Source organism: Asterias rubens, chromosome 3 (assembly GCF_902459465.1).
Source record: "Asterias rubens chromosome 3, eAstRub1.3, whole genome shotgun sequence".
In the NCBI taxonomy this organism is placed as follows: domain Eukaryota; kingdom Metazoa; phylum Echinodermata; class Asteroidea; order Forcipulatida; family Asteriidae; genus Asterias; species Asterias rubens.
In genome coordinates, this window is record NC_047064.1 from 8,780,509 (window position 1) to 8,803,183 (window position 22,675).

The window sequence follows — 22,675 nt, forward strand, 5'->3', positions numbered from 1 at the left end:
GGGGGGAGGGTGTAAGGACTGGCGCCACTTCGTCTCAAAGATTCGTAGTCTCATCTCTTCAGAGATGATAACCCACAGGGAGCAAGCACAACGTTGCAACTTTGTAGCTTTCGGCAAGGTGGAGAGTGCATAATGATGACGAAAATAGATGGATTGGATTTTTATATTATCAACACTCTAGGAGATGTGCGAGAGTTTTTTTGCTTGGGGTTGAAAGACTATTGAACAAAAAATTGCCGTGAATTTTTGAAAGGGCAATGGCACCAAGGCATTTTCTCATTGGTAAATCTATACTGGAGCATTCCAAGGGCACCAAGGCAATGACCGGGGGGATGGAGGCAATCGCCTTCATTGAAGTATCTGTTTTTGAAAGGGCAAGGGCACTTGGGCATTTTCTTCTCCTTGGTATTTCGACTTGAGCATTTCAAGGGCACCAAGAAGGCAATGACCAGGGGGTATGTGGGCATTCGCCTTTGTTGCCCCCATGAAGTATTCAGTTTGAAAGGGCAAGGGCATAAAGGCATTTTCTCCTTGGTAAAGGGCACCATGATCACGCATGAGTAAACTGTAAGTTTCTACTTCAGCATTTCAAGGGCACAAAGGCAATGAAAATTGACCAGGGGGGCACGAAATTGTCTTTGCTGCCTCTGTGAAGTATTAGGCGTGAAGGATTCCTGATGCATGTACTAGGTTTCTGTAACCACACTGTGATCTAGGCCAACGGGGTTCGTTCTAATCATTATTATGCCACGCTCACCATGTTGGTGGGCAGTTACATACATAGTTTACATGTATTAACGCAGCGTCGCCTAAAATGCACACTTCACTCCACAACGTTATTATACGAAAAACGCACAGTGAAATTGCTCACCAGTATGGTGCATTCAAGATTTTTCTGATGATGACTTCAGGTGAAATGGATCAAAAGACTCTCAAATTTACAATGGACACATGATGGAAGTGCCCTTTGCCAAACGAAAATGGCCTTGCCCTTTCAAAGATGAAACTCCTGGCCTGCTTCTGAGTACAGTGTGCTTTCATTGAGTAATAACCGCGCTAATATAACTCATTGTGATTTTGAGTATCTAAGCGAGTGATTGTTACCCAATACAAATTTACAGCGCAGCATAACAAAAACAAGCCTAGCCCCCCCAGGGGTAGAGTTACACACTGCTGTGGCTTATTTTGATTCGCTACTGACTTTCCCCTGACTGCAGGGTGTGTACAGTATAAGCCCTGTCAGTTCAGCGCAGAGCACGGCTCCTCTCTCTATCTCACTCTCTCTCGGCTTTCACACTTGACTGTCTTTCATCCGCGTTCATCCTTGGATGTCATGCCACTACTCCTGGAGGTACGGTGAGAGACGCTGATCTACTACACTTCTCCTGCGCTCCGTGGCGGCAGAGTAACATTACAGTACACTGTGTACAAATGTAGTGGTTGCAAATTCAACTTGAAGAATCAGGGAGATCGATCTTTTTATTGATGTTTGTTTCTTCTTTGCTCATCTTTACTTTAAACTGATGGTTGAGAAGATGGTAAGCATGTCTGACTCTGAATCAGTAGTGAAAATGTGTTTCGTGTGGGGTTTTTTTTCAGTGAATTTCATTGTGTCTAGAATTCAGATGTTGATTTTTGTGCAGTTTTGGGTACAAGCGCTAAATTGGCAGGACTGTTATATTTTTATGGTGATTCTGTTTCATTGTGTATGGAATTCAGATGTTGAGTTTGTTTGCAGCTTTGGGTAAAAATGCTTAATCAACTGGCGGCTGGACTGTCTATCAACTTGGGTTTCATTTTATTTTCGCCGGTGAGTCTGATTTTGTGTACAGCTCAGATATTGAAAATTATGCAGCTTGGATAAAACGTACTTGTCTCGGGTGCTGTGTATCTAAAGCAATCAGTCTGCAAGTGGGTGAATCTACTAAAATATTAAAAACTGTACTGAAATAAAAATGTGATTCCATTCTGATTGTCAGGCCTGATTCATTTACTTCACCGAGGCAAACCTGTGGTCATTGCCTTGGTGTCCTTCAAACGTCAAGTTCATGTCTATAGAGATTTACAATTTCCTAATAATTTCCTGCCCTTTTCTCAAGGAGAAAATGCCTTGGTGCTCTTGCCTTTTCAAAAACAAAGCATACAGTACAGGCCTGGATTGTTGCATTGAGAAAACCACTGTTAAAGTCCAGGATGGAGTCTCAGCTAGTCAATATGTCAACAACAGGGAGTTTTCTACATGTAGGATGGATGGGAGTGTAGTGGGTGCAGCCTCTTTTAGTTTGTCTAATTGCTTTATTTTCTTTTTGTAGTATATGAATGTACCCTGTACGTTAAATAATACATGCACGTATGGTGGGATGTGACTGATTTCATGGAGAAAAAGATAGGGTCAAAAATACATGTCATGTTTTTCAACATAATGCTGGTTTATCGACAACATAAAACAAGTCACCTTGTGAAAGTTAATTAGCTGAATACAGCAGGCCTTATACATGTACATGTACTTCACGGAGGCAACAAAGGCAATTGCCTCCGTGCCCCCTGGTCATTGCCTTGAGTACTCTTGAAATGCTCATGTAGAAATTTACAACTTCATCATGGGTGCCCTTTACCAAGGAGAAAAAACAATAGTGCCATTGCCCTTTCAAAAATGAAACATATACAGGTCAGATAGAGTGTCTACTTGTTGACAAAACAGCAACAAATTGTCACAAAATTGTAATCAAGAACAGTGAATCCATCCACGTTTAGCGAGGTGACAGCAGGTACGTGTATCACTGCATCTCTGGCTCCAGCACTCAAAACAGAAATTGTAATCCCTCTCAAAAATTTGCCTTTGGGCGATCTTTTGCAATTCCAAATTGTCAGCATACTTTTATTGATTTATAATCAACTGGGGCACTTTAGATAAAATAACTTCAGGGTTCTCTTCATACACAAGCTAGCCATCAGGGCCCAATTTCATAGAGCTGCTAAGCACCAAAATTTGCTTAGCATGACATTTCTTCCTTCATAAAAACATTTTTTGCATATTGCTTGTTACTGGTATTCAGCTGTTGTTTGCTTATCCTGAAAATCCCGTGGAAATTTGGCTGGTTATCCTGTTTTTATCAAGGAAGAAATTTCATGCTTAGCAAATTTCTGTGCTTAGCAGCTCTATGAAATTGGGCCCAGGTTGTTAGTGCGATTAGCGTGCCGATACTTGCACATCAAGAAACATCGGGAGAAAACCATAGAATGCTCAAGATTAAACAGTTTGGGTTTTGGAACCGAGATAAACACCAACCAAGTAGAAACATTCCAAAGACCTTGTCTCAATTCAGCGTGCTTCTGCCAAACATTCCAAAATTTGAGTCAAGAATGTCCCACAGTTTTGAAAAAAATTGGAGAGAACCCTGTTTGGACTATACTTTGTACCAGTACTGTCTTTTGTAACATAAAGGCTTTCTGATGAAAATTCCACCTTGTTTTTAAGGTCACAAACAAAGTACGACCGTACTACCTTTTAAGCTAATTCTAAGAAAAGACAGTGTACAGTTGTAGGTTTGTAGTTTGGTTCAGTTTTGCATACATTACAAGTGTTGTATTGTGTGTCCTTTAAATGTTCACCGATTTTAAGTGTCAAAAGTCTTCTTATTTTGTTCCCTCTCATGCTCTCAGTTCGAGGTTGGACTTTCACCTCGTTGTTATGCTTTCAGATTGACCCTGTTCACTCAAGAGCTCTGTATATAAACAAACACTGTTGAAGAATGAATGCACAGTTAGGAATATAACTGAAGTGAGCACCAAGTTCTTTAAAGGCAGTGGACACTGTTGGTAATTACTCAAACTAATTATTATCATAAAACCTATCTTGGTTACGAGTAATGGGGAGAGGTTGATGGTATTAAACATTGTGAGAAAAAGCTCCCTCTGAAGTGATGTAGTTTTCGAGAAACAAGTAATTTTCCACGAATTTGATTTCGAGACCTCAGATTAAGAGTTTGAGGTCTCGAAATCAAGCATCTGAAAGCACACAACTTCGGGTGACCATGGTGCGACAATGGTGTTTTTTCTTTCATTATTATCTCGCAACTTCGACAACCGATTGAGCTCAAATTTTCACAGGTTTTTCATTTTATGCATATGTTGAGATACACCAACTGTGAAGACTAGTCTTTGACAATTACCAACAGTGTCCAGTGTCTTTAAACAGTCTATAGTTACTCTAGTACTTGCTAACTTTTTCAAGGATTTGGTAAATGTGTGAACTGTGTGACAATAATGAGCTTCAATTAATTGTGGTCCTCAAAGCACAACTCACTGAGTGGAAAAGCTGGTAGAGATGGTTCTACTTGTATAATACCTGAAATGCATTATATTGATGAAGGCCATTTTTACGCAATGTGTCCCCATTTTTGAGTTGTTATCCAGCTACTGTTCACTACACTTATCATTGTTGCATAAAATGCAGTGAATGCCATTTACTAATTTACATGTACGTGTATGGCTTCGGTACTAAAAGCTTTTTCCCATTACTTGTATGGGATTATTTTCAGTAAAATTGGTATTGGTAATTTGTTTTGTCATTGAAACACATTTGGGCATCCAGATAAAGACATTTTCTCATTGTCATTTGCAGATGACAATGGCTTGATATCTTATATTTATGGTCATGGTTTTGAAGCCGGTCAGACTATTGGAAAGTAGTTATGTAATGGTTGATCAATGATCAGTAATATAGTTGCCGCTACTCAGGCCGAACTCATCACAAGTGTTTTTTTTTTTTTTGTGCCATCCAGGCCGATCCTGATGGGCAGCATGAACAGCCTGATCACGTTGTAGGCCGAAGGCGTTGAGGTTGTCTATAGCATTTGATATGGGGGTACAAATGTAGGTTCAGCGCAGGCTCTGATCAGAAAAACATTGGGGCATATGCGAGGGCATCTTAAGCCTTCGTATGACAGCTGGTGGAGTTTCTTAGGCTCGGGCAACAATTTTGTGAGCAGTGGCAACATCTTTGGCATGACAAAAAAATTGCAGAAAGACCTTACGAAGGTTCATTTTTTTGTTGAATTCGTGTGTCCATTTGCCCTTCGTAAGGCCATCGTGAGGGCATTTTGTCAAATCAGTGTGACGCCTGTATGTTGCTGGCGTCACACTGTCCTGAATACGACACCAGATGTGGACACAATAGAGGAAATGTTCAAATTCGGAGGACGGTTTTATACCATCGGGAGGTCATGTGACGCCTTTGTGACCCAGTGCGAATGCATCGTTCTCTTAATACGTAGTCATGTAGCCATCGTTTGGCCTTCGTGTGTCCTGCCGATAAGATTACTGGATAAAAATCACATCTTCGTGTCGCCTTCGGGTGCCATTTTGTGACCTTCTGTGAGGTATTTCATACTTGCTTCGTCTGTTGATTGGCTGTTGACCAAGTTCGGGGCCATCTTCACGTGAAATTTAAAAATTGTCCATGCCATCTGGTGTCAATTTCAGGGCAGGGTGGCGCAGGCTTGTGTCGATTTTAGAACATCGTGACGCGGGACAGTTTGACGCGAGCATAAAAAGACAACCTTGCCAACCGTCTGTCAGTCACACAATTAAATCATTTTTTTATAATAATCAATGCAAATCAAATACAAGTACAGGAAGCCTGCCTGTTGTAAGGGAAGATACGCATTTTAAATTTAATATGACCGACAGACATTCAGCCGATCGCCCGGAAGCCGCCTGTGCATTTTACATTGAATTGCCCGATCGAGAGCTCTTGCCTAAAACACCGATGGTATGTAAATTCAATTCAGTTTAATTCACTTCTGGTTTATTAACAGGATCTGCTTGTCTCAGACAAGCGAAGAGATGACACATTATACGGTGTGTTTGCTCATAAAATAATTATGATCTGTGTTTCTATAGACAAGGTATTTTTGACTGATGCACTGTGTTGTTATTGTACAGGTGTTTACAAATTGTAGTCAAATCTCTGGTCTAAATGTCTGGTTTCCAAATTTGTCAACATAACCATTGAACTGGAAGGAATTTATAGGTACCATGGCAGACCTGCCAATCAATTTAGTTGAGTATTTAAGTATTTATTACCCATAAGGAAAACAGTTATGGCCCAGTTAAAGGCAGTGGACACTATTGTTAATTACTCAAAATAATTTTATCATAAAACCTTATAAATGGGGAGAGGTTAATAGTATAAAACATTGTGAGAAACGGCTCTCTCTGAACTGACATAGTTTTCGAGACAGAAGCAATTTTCCACGAATTTGATTTTGATATCTCAAGTTTAGAATTTGAGGTCGTGAAATCAATTGTGAAAGCACACAACTTCGTGGGACAGGGGTGTTTTTTTCTTTCGTAGTTATCTCACAACTCCGATGACCAATCGAGCTTAAATTTTCACAGGTTTGTTATTTTATGCATACACCGTATGTTGAGACACACCAAGTGGGAAGAGATACACCAAGTGTCGAGGGATTGTCTTAAAAGTATTGACCTGCGTTCTTGTGGATTTTTTCTTCAAATTTGAGCTCCGGTTCAGATAAAATATAGCGATCGTAGTAATAAAACCATAGTAGTACATTGGGTATGACGTGTAGTTTGTTCTTGCCATCAAGAAGACACATGAGTTCACAGGATCAATTACAGACAGTAATTACTCTTAGATTGAGTGGGTCCTTTATTGCTGCTCGTTAGGTTTACTTAGAGACCCATTATTATTAACGATGGGTTGCTGATTGGAGTGATGGGCGATGAGAGATGCCCCTGGTTGATAACAGCTGAGGCCGTTTGTCAACAGCGGAGAATAGGTCGGAACCACGGCTGAGTGAAGTAACTTGGCCTTTACAAAACTAGAGTTCTATCTGAATGATGAAAAGAGAGGCTTGTAAAAGAAGTCGGGCTGCTTTGATTTTAAAGGTAGGGTCATAGTTTGGTAATGAATTGGGTAAAACAAATTGTGCAATTTTATATCCGAAATCTTACTTGTTACACATCAGAAGGCAACTTTAAAGGCAGTGGACACTATTGGTAATTACTCAAAATACTTATCTTCATAAAACCTCATTTGGTAACCAGTAATGGGGAAAGGTTGATAGTATTTTAAAACATTGTGAGAAACGGCTCCCTCTGAAGTGACGCAGTTTTCGAGAAAGAAGTAATTTTCCATGAATTTGATTTCGAGACCTCATTTTTAGAATTTGAGGTCCCAAAATCAAGCATCTGAAAGCACACAACTTCGTGTGACAAGGGTGTTCTTTTCTCCCATAGTTATCTCGCAACTTCGATGACCAATCAAGCTCAAATTTTCACAAGTTCCTTATTTTATGCATATGTTGAGATACACCAAGTGAGAAGACTGGTCTTTGACAAATACCAATAGTGTCCATTGTCTTTAAGGTGTTGGACATTTTGGTAGTTCCTCAAAACAAATGTTAGCAACGGAGAGCTGTTAATAGTGAAAAAGATTGTGAGAAATTGCTCCCTCTGAAGTAACAGAGTTTTCAAGAAATAAATAATTTCTCACTAAAATATTTGAATTATATTTATGAGGTCTCAAATTCAAGGCACACAACTTGTGCGACAAGGGTGTTTTTTTCTTCAATTATTCTTTTTGCAATTTCCACGATCAATTCAGTTCAAATTTTCACAGGTTTAAGAGATGTTAAATTTGCATCGGGGATAAAGAATATTAGTTTTGGTTTTCACCCATACACCGATGTGTGTTGGCACTGTATAGGCCTACTTTCCGAGTCCTGTGAAAAAAATATCACAGCCATGTTACATGGTTGGGACTCGAACCCGCAACCCTTGCAACTCTAGTACTTTCCGAGTCGTAAGAAAAAATATCACAGGCATGTTACTCGGGTGGGATTCAAACCCAAGACCCTTGCAATATGAATGTGGAACATTGTGCAATTCCGAGGCATAGGGCCTACCGTATTTGTGTGGATCTTTATATTCTACGTTTAAAACATCTTTCGTACCATCATGCATTTTATAACAAACTGTTTCAAACACTTTTCTTGGACCAACTCGCCTGATCCAAGGCAAACTTCCCTTTAACTCTCAAACATGTACACAACTGATTTTTGCTGAGGAAAAAACATATGCATTCCTATAGAGCAGTACTTTCTAGATGCTATGTACAATGTAGGAAGAGCAACAGGTGGTCTGTAAATTGTGTTGATCAACTGTCTTCTGTCTATTGTCATTTGTCTATTGTTCTTACAAGTGTATTGTCATTGATTGCCACTTGGGGTTGACGATCATGTCTCCTTTCATACGTAATGGTTGCTGCGATCAATAGACTAGTGAGGTGAAAAAATGCACTGGTTGCTATTCACATCAAATTTACCTCCAAAAAGCTCTTGATGTCATGGCAACCATTGAACGCATCAACCAGAGTGTGCGTTGTACAATGTTATCAGATTTTAATTGCTCAACAAGGTGACTCTTCGTATTGTCTGGTTTCATTGTCATGCTTACAAGTATGGTTTGTATTGTGCACAGATTCTCATGGTGAAGACTTTCAAAAGCTGACAGGTGTATGCTTCATTATTTGCAGTTGGTTTGGTTTGTTTGAATACAACCGTCAACTATTTCTTGAAATTAGTGACTTTTTTGTTTTAAAGGCAGTGGACACTATTGGTAATGACTCAAGATAATTTTTAGAATAAAAACTTACTTGGTGAAGAGTAAAGGGGAGAGGTTGATGGTATTAAACATCGTGAGAAACGGCTTCCTCTGAAGTGCCAATTTCGAGAAAGAAGTAATTTTCCACGAACTTGATTTTGAGACCTCAGATTTAGAACTTGAGGTCTCGAAATCAACCATCTAAACGCACACAACTTCGTGTGACAAGGGTTTTTTTTTTTTCATTATTATCTCGCAACTTCGATGACCGATTGAGCTCAAATTTTTACAGGTTTGTTATTTTATGCATACATGTACATGTATGTTGAGATACACCAAGAGAGAAGACTGGTCTTTGACAATTACCAATAGTGTCCACTGGCTTTAACGTAATGTAGCCTCTTGAAGCAATGTATATAAAATAATGTAACGAATGGGTTTTAATGGGCTGTGTACAAACTAGCATCTGCTGCAGCTGGGATCCAGGAATTCGACAGAAAAGGGTCTTAAAAAAGTACTTCCCCCTCCCCCAAAAAACAGTCAATCAAATAAATGTTATGAGAGTAGTACACTATACATAATATTAAATATAGGGGCACAATCATTGCATTGTACAATGCTATACAACAGGTAACAGTTTCCCTTGTACATTTATAGTCGGAGCAAAATGCTCTGCAAAATGTCTCAGTAGTAGCACAACTCAAAAAATCATAATTTGCTACTGAATATTATTTGTACTCATTGTGCACAAAACTTTCCAGTGAAAATATTTTGCATAGCAAGATAGCTGGTCAAAAACATTCCCTGTACAATTCTTGTGTCATCACATAGGGTTAGGTTGCAGGAATTGAAATCACAAGTTTGTGGTTTTGAATCCTACTAATCTACAATGTAACCGATGATTTCACAATTAGAATACTTGTATGTCATCTAGTTACTGAATCAACATTTCTTGAAGGTGCAATTCAGACATGCTAGATGTTTAAACCAATGTTTGTTTGAGAAAGATTGGCTAATTGCCAGTTTGTTTTCCCTGGATGGGAGTTTGCTAAGTTCCCTTTAACCTTCTACTAGTAACCAAAATATACATTGTATTTTATAAAGCATTTAATCTTTTGGCTTGTAAATTGTAACCCTTTTTCCTGCTGAGTAAAACTTGTCCATGCTTTGCAAAATATTCTGCATTGTACATGTATGCAGCACTCTGGATGAAACCTGTGAAATGTACTGACTCGTACATGATTTGAGATTGATGTTCAATCTTATTATTATATTGATCCTTGGCACATTTTATTTACTGAAGTGTGAAGCTGCATCCTTGTAGATCTCTTCATCTTGAAGATTTTCCTAAGTACTTCCCACAATTATTATTTCACATCCGGTGTGGAATTTCCAGTGCAATTACCGTTGCCCATAATAATACGCAGTTCTTATTTTTAGAGAGCATTTTATCAGACACCTTGGCCACATTTCATGAAGCTGTTAAGCGGAAAATACTGCCTGACACCAGTCCTGACATTTTGTCAATATAAATTTGGCTGGTGAACCATTTCTGCAGTTTAGCTTGTTTTGTGATTATGAAACTAGGCCCTCACTGTTCTGGGGTCGATTTCACAAAGAGTTAGGACTCGTCTTATATCGAGTTAGGACGAGTAACCCGTCTTAACTTAGGATTAATCTTAAGGTCCGCATGCCACAGTGCAGGCTTGGGACTCATCCTATATGTACTGTAAGTCCTAAGATTAGTCTTTTAAAGTTAGGAAGAGTTTGATAAATCGACGGCAGCATTATCACATCAGACAGGCGTGCAAAAGTATTTCTACCAAAAATATGTAGAGCCAAGTATGACTTACATGTAGGAGACCCGTTTATGCAGAGCTGAAACCATCTTCACCGCCTCGTTTGGAACTGCACACAATTAATATTTAATTTCTACAGATTTTTTTTCTGCCAAACAAATAATCCGTAATGATTATAATACCGTTTATCGCACCAGACCGGTGTGCTAAAATGCACTCTGGAATCCATCACACCCATTCTTAAGGACCTCCATTGGCTGCCAATACAGGCTAGCATTGATTTTAAAGTTTTGGTTCTGACTTATCAGTGTATCCATGGTATTGCCCCTGTTTATCTTCAAAGCTTAGTTCAGGAGTACAAAACAACCAGAAATCTGCGATGCTCAAATAAATCCCTTATGACTCCCCCTGTTATCAAAACCAAGTCGTACGGTTCCCGCTCTTTCCAATATGCATCAGTTCAGTTATGGAACAGTCTTCAAGAGGTTGTCAAACAGGCTGAGACATCAGAACAATTCAAAACCAGGTTAAAATCATATCTGTTTACTTTGTACAATAATTGTTGATTTCCTTTTGCAGCGCATAGGGACCTCACGGTGATATGCGCTATATAAGAATGGTTTTATTATTTTTTTATTATTATACGACAAGATAATATGTAAAGCCAAGTGTGACTTGTGAATGAGTGAGACCCATTTATAAATGTATAGAGCTGAGAACCATCTTTACTGCCTCATTTGGAAGTGCATACAATTAATGTTTAATTTCTATGGATTTTCCTATGTTATTTTGATCTAGGATTTTGCGGTCGCTGTTATTGATTGGTGAATTCATTCATTCACAAATTCTATCACAAAGTGCGGAACACCTGTTTGCATTCCCAGGGTCTTCGTTTCATGTTCTATGCAGCGATTAAACATCTCTCATTCCATTCCATTCCCAACAAATTAAATAACAGCTTCCAGCACACATTACACATTACCAACATATGCATGGTACATGATTTTCAAAGATGAAATTTTAAATTGAATGGATTCTGGCTGGAAAAGTTGAAAGCCTTAAAGACACTGGACACTTTTGGTAATACATTACTCTAAAATGATTGTTAGCATAAAATCGTATTTGATAGAGAGCGATGGAGAGCTGTTGATAGTGTAACATAATGAGAAACAGCTCCCTCTCTCAGCTGAGGTCTCGAATTCAAGCATCTGAAAACACTTGACTTGGGTGTCAAGGGTGGTTTTTTTTCTTCCATTATTCTTAAGCAACTTCGACGGACCAAAGTTTCACAGGTTTGTTATTTTTTGCTTACATGTATGTTGCGATACACCAAGTGATAATACTGGTCTTCTTTAAAGGGAGCAGATGCCTTTGGATTATTGAACAGTTCGATTGTTTTAATTCTATGAAATGTAGATCAATATTTAAAAACTTTGTAGCATTGTTGAGAATCTCTTCACATTAAATGAGCGCTTAAATGTCCATACTGATAGAGTAATTCATATAGGAATATACACAGAAACAGTTCTCAGATTGAATTTCTTTTTAGATGAAAACTGATGCATTTTACGTTATCTGAGCTGTACTTCGATTCTAACCAAGTAACTTTTTATTGCCATAAATTTTAAGAGTAATATACAAAATGCATACAGTCCCTTTAAATGGATACAAAATTATATGTTGTTTTATTTGATTGGTCTGGAGGAGATTTGAAAAGGAAACTATGTAAAGTACAAATATACATGTTATTGTCTTTTTTTTGTAGTTTCCTTTGGACTTGAGTAAAATTAACCATATTTATTTGACTGTCTGTAGTGTAACTACCTAACATACTTTGATGGGAAGTTCATACACGTGCACCATGCTGACTGAATTTAGAGCTGCAGTCAATGGGGGTTCGGCTGGTAGCATTGTGAAATGGGCAAAGGGCCTGAACAACAATAGTGCCTGACTACACAGGAGTTTACCTTGGGCGTATTATCGCTTTGTTGGATACAATACCTGCGTCTATTGAAGGTGACCAGGAGGTCTGCGCTGTATTATGTGAAAGTGTTGTATTGTACATTGGTGGGCAGGGGGCTGGGTTTGGACTGTGTTAAGTGCCACGCCCACTTTTACCACTCTGTACACACAGATCTATCAATTATAAAGTCTGGTTCAATTTGTGAGATGCATCACACAGGTTGGTGCTTTGACACCCTTTTTGTGTTTGATGTTGACTCCACAAAATGGCCGAACCGTGTTTCTTCCCTAGCGTAAAAGGAAAACCGTACAATTTCGAGGCATGTTTGTATGGATCTTTATATTCTACTTTAAAATTATCTATCTAACCATTTGCATTTCATAACACGCTCTTTCAAGACCAACTCGACCGATCCAAGGCAGCGTGTTCCTTTAAAGACACTGGACACCTTTGGTAATTGTCAAAGACTAGTTTGTCTCACTTGGTGTACATGTATCTCAACATAAATGCGCAAAATTAAAAACCTGTGAAAATTCGAACTCAAATGTTCGTCGAAGTTGCGAGATAATAATGGAAGAAAAAACACCCTTTTCACTTGAATGTGTGTGCTTTCAGATGCTTGATTTCAGGACCTCCAAATATAATTCTGAGGTAATGTATCAAAATCAAATTCAAATATTTTAGTGGAAAATTACTCCTTAATTGAAAACTACGTTACTTCAGAGGGAACCATTTCTCACAATGTTGTATACTAACAACAGCTCTTCAAAGCATGTAACTAAGTAAGTTTTTATGTTAACAATTATTTTGAGTAATTACCAAGAGTGTCCAGTGCCTTTAAAATCAACATTTTACCCCTACAGCACCCATACATTTTAATCCATTTAGATGTTGGCTGGATATAAATAAATAAAAAATATATTTGTATTTACATGTACTGTCCCTCATCTTGATATTGACCCTTCTGGCTACGTTCCACTGTCTCCCTCAGATACACATCTAAGAATCTGATTCACACTTCCCATAAATCTCACACTTCCCTAGTCTCTGACTCTCTCTCCTACCACGTCCCATACATATTCCATTTTTCACATCTTCAATAATGCGCCCTCCGTTAATGGAAGTTGTGAATCGATATCCGATCGTCAGAGCCACTCCCGCCTCCAGGCATACTTGGATGTTTTTAGTTACAATGTACGTGCTCTGCGTTCTTCCCGTCCCAGTTATGAAGCGGATGTAACGGTCAGACTCGTCCCGATAATAAAAACACTAAACGCGACAGCAATTTATCGCCGACAAATTTAATCGTTAGAACGCGATCTAATACGTAAACATTTAAAGTGTGATTTAATCGGTTTGTTTGATTTAGGCATTGCTGCACACGGTTGATATAAGGCGGAAAGACACAGGACTTAATGAAAGTGTATTCTAGTGATTAGTTGGGTCAGTCATGCATTCAGGCCACCCCCTAGTGGGAAATACATGCAGGCATGATGTACACAAGACGTACACTAAGACATTCTGTAGAGTTAATATGGCTAGACTTAAAAGACAAAAAAACATAATGTTCACAGATTTACACTAAACTTACAACAGTTTGAACATAATGATAGTAGAAAGCTCCCCTAAAAATATTACTCCCTGAGGTGCTATAGTTTTTGAGAAATGAGTAAACCAATGTCATGAAAACATTTTTTGTCTGAGTGATCATCGGATGACAATTATTTAAGCATGTAAAAACGTATTTCATTACATTTTTGTACCCATTTCTCAAAAACTACAGCACCTCAGCAACTAATGTTTGAGGTACGCTTTCTACTATCATCTTCAAGTGTAAGTAAATATAAATCTGTGGACATTGTGTTTTGTGTAAATCCTTTAAAGGCAATTCAGAAACTGCTGTTTGTATTAAAGGGAAGTTGTATACGTTTGGTAATCACTCTTAAAAATTAATGGACATTGTGTTTTGTGTTACAAAAAGTACCCAAATCTTTTAAAGACAATTCAGAAACTGACTGTGTTTTCTTGTTTTTTTAGGGAATGGTCTTCTTCGGAGGATATATTCGCGCTGGATTTTGGGCAATATCTCAAAAACAAGAGCACTTTTTGAAATGAAATTTTCAAATTAGTTTTATTGGACATACATTAAATTAAAGGCAATGGACACTTTTGGTAATTACTCAAAGAATTATTACCATAAAACCTTTCTTGGTAAGGAGTAATGGGGAGAGGTTGATAAACATTGTTAGAAATGGCTCCCTCTGAAGTAATGTAGTTTTTAAAAAGTAATTTCCCACGAATTTGATTTCGAGACCTTAGATTTAATTTGAGGTCTCGAAATCAAGCATCGAAAAGCACACAACTTTGTGTGGCACGGATGTTTTTCTTTCATTATTATCTCGCAACTTCGACGACCGATTGAGCTCAAATTTTCACAGGTTCGTTATTTAATGCATTTGTTGAGGTACATACACCAACTGTGAAGGCTAGTCTTTGACAATTACAAATAGTGTCGGGTGTCTTTAAATAATAATTGCCTAAAAATAAATTGATCCTTTTTTGGTCTTGAATTTAATATCAATGATAACCTTCATCATTGAGTTGCTTGTCAATAAACCGTGAGACATCAAGGTTGCTGAAGTAATTAATATTAGGAACGATGTAGTATGGGACTTGTAAGTGAAGTCGAGATTTGTTTGCCGTGTGTGCACAGAATGATAAGGCCTAATTAGAACAGACATGATGGATGTAAATATTATGCAGTAATTGGTGATTTCCGTCAGGCAACATTGGGTTCAATTATCAATTGTATTTAAATTAGTTTTTTTCACTATTTACACTGGTAACCTGTGTTTACTCTCCATGGTTTACTTGAACTACACAGTGGTTAAATGCCATCTGTGTACAGGGCTCGAATCTCAGGACTGTATAATGGCTAGTACGTACGTAGCTCAGAGTTTTACTGGACCGGAAATATGTTTACAAGCCCAAAATTAAGCTGTAAAAATACAGGAAAAGCCCAGAATCGAACTGAAACGACAAAAAAAGACCAGAATCAAACTGGGGAAAAAGACTAGAAAAGACCAGAATCAGAAAATGTCAACACAGTTTAACTTGTATGAACTGTTATTTTTCCAAACACTACATTAAAAAAAAAAAAAAAGGTTCCTCATTTTTATGAGTGAATGTAAACTTCGATACTGGGCAGATTTGAATGATGCTACATGTATCTTCTGCTCGTGAATGCTGCGTCGAAAGATATACCTGCTGTGCTGTCACCCTGCTAAACATGACAGTTTTTTGCTTTTTTTCTTAGTAACTAGACTCAACTGTATTCCGCAGAAACTTCCACTAATGACTTATATGCTGTCTTTCTTTGTGATTTGCCAATAAATAAGCATTATTACATTGACCAAAAACCCAAACGATAACCCTACCTTTAATGTACATTACCATACATGTACATGTACATGTACATACACAGCATTGAGAATGCAAAACTCAAGCAACTGCGCCGGCCCTGATTAACTTTTAATGAAATTGATGACGGTACCACAAGTGTAGAATGATTTGATTTAGCCGTAAGCACTGTCGTCAGTTTCCGACTCGGATAACACCCCCAGCAGAAACAAACGATACTGTTTTTTTCATTCTTGAGATGGCACCCTGTTCAAACATCTGATAATTTTTCAGAGCGGCCTAGCCATGGATACCGCAGGGCCAAGCGACATTTGTCGTACTCCGCAAATTAGAAAGACCGGCAAAGCTTTCTTACTTAATCCGAACCCACGGTAATATTATTCCAGGACAACTTTGTGGGAAAGCCAATTTCGACGACGCGGGGAATTGGTAACTGAAGAAATAGGATTATCGGTCTTTACACTGTACTTGAGGACTGGAGATTATTAGCGGTATTATGTTGGCGTGAAGAAGAACACGGCTGCATAATTCTATTTCACAGATGGTGGCATTTAAGCAGAACAGAAAGCCCTCAGTAATTCAATATGGTTGGGTGTTTTCTTCTCGCCCTGAAATTGAAATTTTGAAATCGTGTTTTTTTTTTTTTTTTTACTTCTGCTAGCCTTGGTTGGTTTTGTATATTGAATTTCACTGTCTGTTTGTAAGGAAGAGAGGGAAACTTGATAGGAGGTGTACATAAGACCATCTGGTTCTTTTGCTGAATTTATTCTGGGGAAGTTATCGACCGTGTTGAAATTTAACACGACTTTTTTGAAGCCACAATGCAGGCTATGACTGTGTACATGTATGGTTTAGGATGTTCAATGCACGTGAACAACATTGAGTGCATACATTATTACTAAAAAATCTGAAAAATTGTGATTTAATAGACTGTGCAAGTCTCGCGCAGATTTGAACTTCCGGGACCATTGTGGTCCCAACCTTATGGAGTTTTACGTTGGGGAGATTTTCTTTCGTCCATTACTTTACTTTAATATAGTTCATGACCATAAAAATGGCATGTTGTTAAAAATGTAGTTAACAACATATAAAAATAAAAATAAAGTCAACATAATAACGAAGAAAAACCGATATTTAAACTTGACCTCAGGTCAGGTTACTTGTAAAAAATTAAGAATTTGTGCCCATCTCCGATCACGAAACTTAAGCAGGCGCTTGTTTTTGCCGCGCGGGGTGGAAAGCCTTTTCATTGGTCGCTTAGGCGTCGGCTTCCTCTTTAAAATGCGTCACGTGTTTATCTATAAGGCCCTTGCGACCATCGTGCGTCCGCGTATAAACCAGCTTTAAGTAGTTTCACATTCGGGCGTAGATTTACGGGTATTTTTGTTGTTCAGATTCGGCAGTAAGAAAAAATTAAAGCAAAGATTTGATTCATACAAAAATTCAATTCTTCAGTTGTCGTGTTTTCTCGCTCCGGTGCGCGCGAGACTTGCACAGTCTATACCCCCAGACCTCTACTACAGCCTGTACCATGTGTACATATACATGTAGGGCAATCCTTTTACTAGATAAAATATTCCTCTTTGTTTGCCAATGACCATGTAGGCAAGGTCTTAAAAAAAAAACCCATTGTGACCATAAAGGTTCTCTTTGGTAAAACAGAACATGTACTTAAATACTAATGCTGTGGCTGTGGCTAGCCACCAGCTACGTCTTCGACTCCCCGAGTAATGCATTGACTTTGACTTGAGCTTCAGGTTAGGCTTTCACTGTTTTATGGAGCCTTAATGTTCTGGCTATGGCTCTGTTTAAGTGAAGCCCTTTCCAAAAAGCACATAGTTTCTTATGGTTCTGGCTTCCACTTTGACTTATTGGATTAAGCTTAGAGCTGCCGCTTTGTGGAGAGCAAGCTCACTTCTGAATTATCAAGCCATGTTAAGCCATTGTCTGATAGTCATGGCCAATAGCCATTAATCTTGGACATGGGCATGCATACTGCAATTTGAAAGCCTGTTTGAGTCTCACCGAAACAAGCAAGGACAGATTCTTTCAAAGCGGAAACCTGCATTGTAGAGTGCCAAGGTTCACCTTAGGGTAACTTAAGGCCGATAGTATAATGAGAGTGAAATTTATGCACAATCATGATTTATCTTTAGAGTATGATTAGAAATCTTGCATACTGTACATGGCTGCTTAATATCATTTGTCCCGGGCACACAAACCATTGTATAGTTCACATGATGTATGATGGGATGTGTAGTTCTTACAGAACATTATTATGAAATAAATTTGACAAGGAATTGTTCTTACTCCAACTATTCTGTATGTATATACTTGTGTAAGAGCTGATTTCGGTTGGTACAACCAAAACTAAGGACAATGTGTTTACATGCTGAAAATTATGCAAGACAGTTCTCTAAAGAACAAACTGTACCTGGCAAGTAGATACACACATGGTGTTACTGCAAACCAAATATATGTTGAAATTTGTTCATGGTTCAAATATTCATAGGTTTAATATTTCATGTGTATATAATTGATCACACTATGGATTTTCCTGAGAGTTGTGATTTTCAAATCATAAAAAAAATTCAGAAATTGTGAGCGCGTAGGGCGACACCATTACAGCGTGGGGTCCGGGGCCCGCTTGAGGGCAACGGGAAAAAAATTATGTTGTTACTCTCTACAGTACTGTGTATGTTAGCAATCAAAGTGAGGGCAGAAGTATTTACATCCATCAGTACCCCCATATTCTGATCTGAAGAAAAAAAACCAGGAAACCCAACAAAGATGGTCATGCCATGTAGATGTAGATTAGATTACATGTGTGACAGGGACATGCACATAGAGTGCTTGTTAAAGTGTAAAGATATGTACATAATTTTGTTATGCTTGGGATAGCCCATGGAGTTCTTGTGTCATTAAATTTCAAAAAGGCATACCGCCCCAAAAAATACATAACGCATTCTACAAGGGTGCCTCAATGTACTTTGTGCATTAAATTTATTATGCATTAAAACCGTATGATTTTTTTAAACTCCCACATGTAGGCACTACACCATGATGTTTCCCTCCTCGCTTCTGAGCTGACATGAGGCCCTCCCTGCTCCCTCTTCGCAGGACCGACCACACCCAAGAGACTGACCACGCCCAAAGGTTTGACCACACCCAAAGATTTGACCACCGCCACAAGCTAGCCGTAGCCCTGCATTCTCCACATGCCCACAGAGATCGCAGACAACATGGCCGGTCGCAGACAGAGACTCATCATCGGAGGCCTGTTGCTGTTTTTATTATGGAATGTCGCAACTTATATGGTCTTCACTCGTCAAGCTGAGCAAGGTTCTACACAGGTACATAAAACTAATGATGATCGTTGCTGCAATAGCAATCAGTGAGATAGTTAGAATTACAGGCAGTGAACACTATTGATATTTGTCAAAGACTAGCCTTCACAGTTGGTGTATCTCAACATATGCATAAAATAACTAACCTGTGAAAATTTGATCTCAATCGGTCACCGAAGTTGCGAGATAATAATGAAAGAAAAAAACACCCTTGGAACACGAAGTTGTGTGCGTTTAGATGGTTTTGAGACCTCAAGTTCTAAATCTGAGGTCTCAAAATCAAATTCGTGGAAAATTACCACTTCTCGAAAACTATGGCACTTCAGAGGGAGCTGTTTCTCACAATGTTTTATACCATCAACCTCTCCCCATTACTCGTCCCCAAGAAAGGTTTTATGCTAATAATTATTTTGAGTAATTATCAATAGTGTCCACTGCCTAAAGCAACCATCAAAACCTTGTTAAAAAAAACTGCACACCTTTGGTAAATGTCAAAGACCAGTCTTCTCACTTGGTGTATCTCAACATACATGTTTGCACAAAATAGTGAACATGTGAAAACTTGAACTCAGTTGGTCATCAAAGTTGCGAGATAACTGTTGAAGAAAAAACACCCTTGTCACGCCTGGTTGTGTGCTTTCAGATGCTTGATTTTGAGACTTCACGCATGAAGTCTTGAAGTCAATTCAAATATTTTACTGAGAAGTTACTTCTTTCTAAAAACTATATTACTTCAGAGGGAGCCGTTTCTCAATGTTTTGTAACATCTTTGTAACCATATCAAGAAAGTAACCACTCAGGAAAACTGACCGGGTAAAATTAAAAAAAAAAAATGGGGTAGAATTACTTGGAGGGTTTGAACCTGCTGTATCCAAGTTACTGCTGCGCTCCATAAACTGAGCTGTTTATGGATATCCTGAATGTTGACTGTCTCCCTATTTTGTCAATATCTCTGTTACACTATAGTAACAGAGCCACCACTGCTCAAAGAAGACAACTGTTACAAGTTCATTGTTGGTACCAGCCAAAAAGTTTATTGGGTGGAAATGTTAATTATTAATATATTTTTGGTAATTGGAGGGAAGGTCTTTAGAATTTTAAATACTGTGCAACATACCTGCATTTTTCTTTGCGATTAGTTTCTACAGGGAGATATTTCATTCAGCCATTTTGCACAACTGGACTTATAGACTGAACATGTTGTTGTGCACACTGGATGTTGTACAACATAGTACCAGGCTCACCATTTACTGTACTTGTACCTTGTCTGTATTCCATATATTTTTTTATTTTTTTTACTTCAAATCCAAGTTGATAGTCTTTACTTACATGTACATGTACGGCATGTATGGATTAAATGTACGGCTCCCTCTGAAAGGCCATAGTTTTCAAGAAAGAAGTAATTTTCCACGAATTTGATTTCGAGACCTCAGATTTAGAATTTGAGGACTCGAAATCAACCATCTAAATGCACACAACTTTGTGTGACAATAGTGTCTTTTATTTCATTGTTATCTCGCAACATAGATGACATGTACAGCATGTATGGATTACATTTTGAAGCAATTGTGTCCGTATCTCGCACAAGTTTTGGTCCTACATTGTTCAGTGCTTAAAGGCAGTGGACACTATTGGTACACTAATTACTCATAATAATTATTAGCATAAAACCTTACTTGGTGACGAGTTAAGGCCGAGTTATAGTCGGTCGCGCGATGGTCGGGCGTCGGAAATCTTGACGCGCGATCATAAAAAGACATGTTTTTTAGGCCGCAGTCTTAGGATTGCGCGCAAGATTTCCGTCGCACGACCATCGCGCGACCAACTATAAACCGGCCTTAATGGAGAGATTGTTGGTAAAAAACATTGTGAGAAACGGCTCCCTCTGAAAGGCCATAGTTTTCAAGAAAGAAGTAATTTTCCACGAATTTGATTTCGAGACCTCAGATTTAGAATTTGAGGACTCGAAATCAACCATCTAAATGCACACAACTTTGTGTGACAATAGTGTCTTTTCTTTCATTGGTATCTCGCAACATAGATGACCAATTGAGCTCAAATTTGCACAGGTTTGTTATTTTATGCACATGTTGAGATATACCAAGTGAGAAGACTGGTCTTTGGCAATTACCAATTGTTTCCACTGTCTTTAATATTAAAGGCAGTGGACACTATTGGTAATTACTCAAAATAATTATGAGCATGAAACCTTACTTGGTAACTAGTAATGGGAAAGGTTGACAGTATAAAACATTGTGAGAAACTTCATCTCTGAAGTAATAGAGTTTTTGAGAAAGAAGTAATTTTCCTCGAATTTGATTTCAAGACCTCAGATTTAAAATTTGAGGTCTCGAAATCAAGCATCTGAAAGCACACAACTTCGTGTAACAAGGGTATTTTTTTTTAGCTCAAATTTTCACAGGCTAGTTATTTTATGCATCTGTTGAGATACACCAAGTGAGAAGACTGGTCTTTGACAATTACCAATAGTGTCCAATGTCTGTAAATGGACACGTTGCTGGATCCGGCGAGTTGGTCTATGAAAAGCGTTTGAAATTGTTTGTTATGAAATGCATGGTTAGAAAGATGTTTTGAATAGAAATTAATGATCTTCACAAACATGCCTTGAAATAGCCTGGTTTTCCTTTAACGTCGGAAACACTGCACGCTGTTCAAATATCTGGCTTCAGAAAATGGCCGACCGTGTTAGTTCGCAAATTAAAATGAAAACCGTGCACATTCGAGGCATATTTGTGTGGATCATTGTGTTCTACTTTTAAAACATTATGTATGTTAGGCATGGATGCATTTCTTAACAAGCGGTTTCAAACGCTTTTTAAAGACCAACTCGCCCAATCCAAGGCAGCATGTCCCTTTAAAACTGCACAATGATAAATACCCTGTGTACAGGTGTACACATTGTATGTGTTCTTTCTCACTCGAGTGTCTCCCAACCCCCAGTTACTAGTGTTGAAATTTTCATAAGACCTTGAGTCAAGATTAGAGTGTGATGAGCTGAGGATGACAGTGACGCCAGGTGTTTCTTAAAGGTTCCTATCGAGGAATACGACCTTCGAGATGATGGGGAATTTACTTGTAGTACTTTCAGCAGATGAGACTCTGAAATATGCTCTCTTGGCTAAAGAAGAATTTAACGTTGAAGATTTAGAAATTTGACCAGATGTATCTTCGATTCATTTTAATTCTTCATATCAGATGAGATCGACATTCCTAGTGTAAATTTCTCGTTACTTTGGGTATAGGATTTCTCAGGAATTTTTTAGTCCAAATATTATACAAAAGTCATTGTAGTTACGGTATCTATCTGATCACATACTCATCATTTTTCTTAGAGCTGTGAAAATAAATCCATAAAGAAATCACTCGACAGGGTTTTGAACCCACAACCTTTCCATTAATAGAGCAGATGTCTTGCTACTAGACCACCGAGAGGCATTTTGTGTCCGGGCTTGCTCAGTAGTAGGGTGGTAAGACATCTGCTCTAGCAATGCAAA

The 22,675-nt window shown here is 38.4% G+C and overlaps 1 protein-coding gene across 1 annotated transcript in view; it reads left to right on the top strand.

Annotated features, from left to right (window-relative positions):
* Window positions 1-1,274: 1,274 nt before the first annotated feature.
* Window positions 1,275-22,675, top strand: part of LOC117288177 (alpha-1,3-mannosyl-glycoprotein 2-beta-N-acetylglucosaminyltransferase-like) — a 48,875-nt gene continuing 27,474 nt past the window's right edge. Inside the window, exons 1-2 of the mRNA XM_033768911.1 lie at window positions 1,275-1,538; window positions 18,864-19,166. Of these exons, the coding sequence (XP_033624802.1) occupies window positions 19,032-19,166 (135 nt within the window). The 5' untranslated portion in view covers window positions 1,275-1,538; window positions 18,864-19,031. The remainder of the gene's footprint in view (window positions 1,539-18,863; window positions 19,167-22,675) is intronic.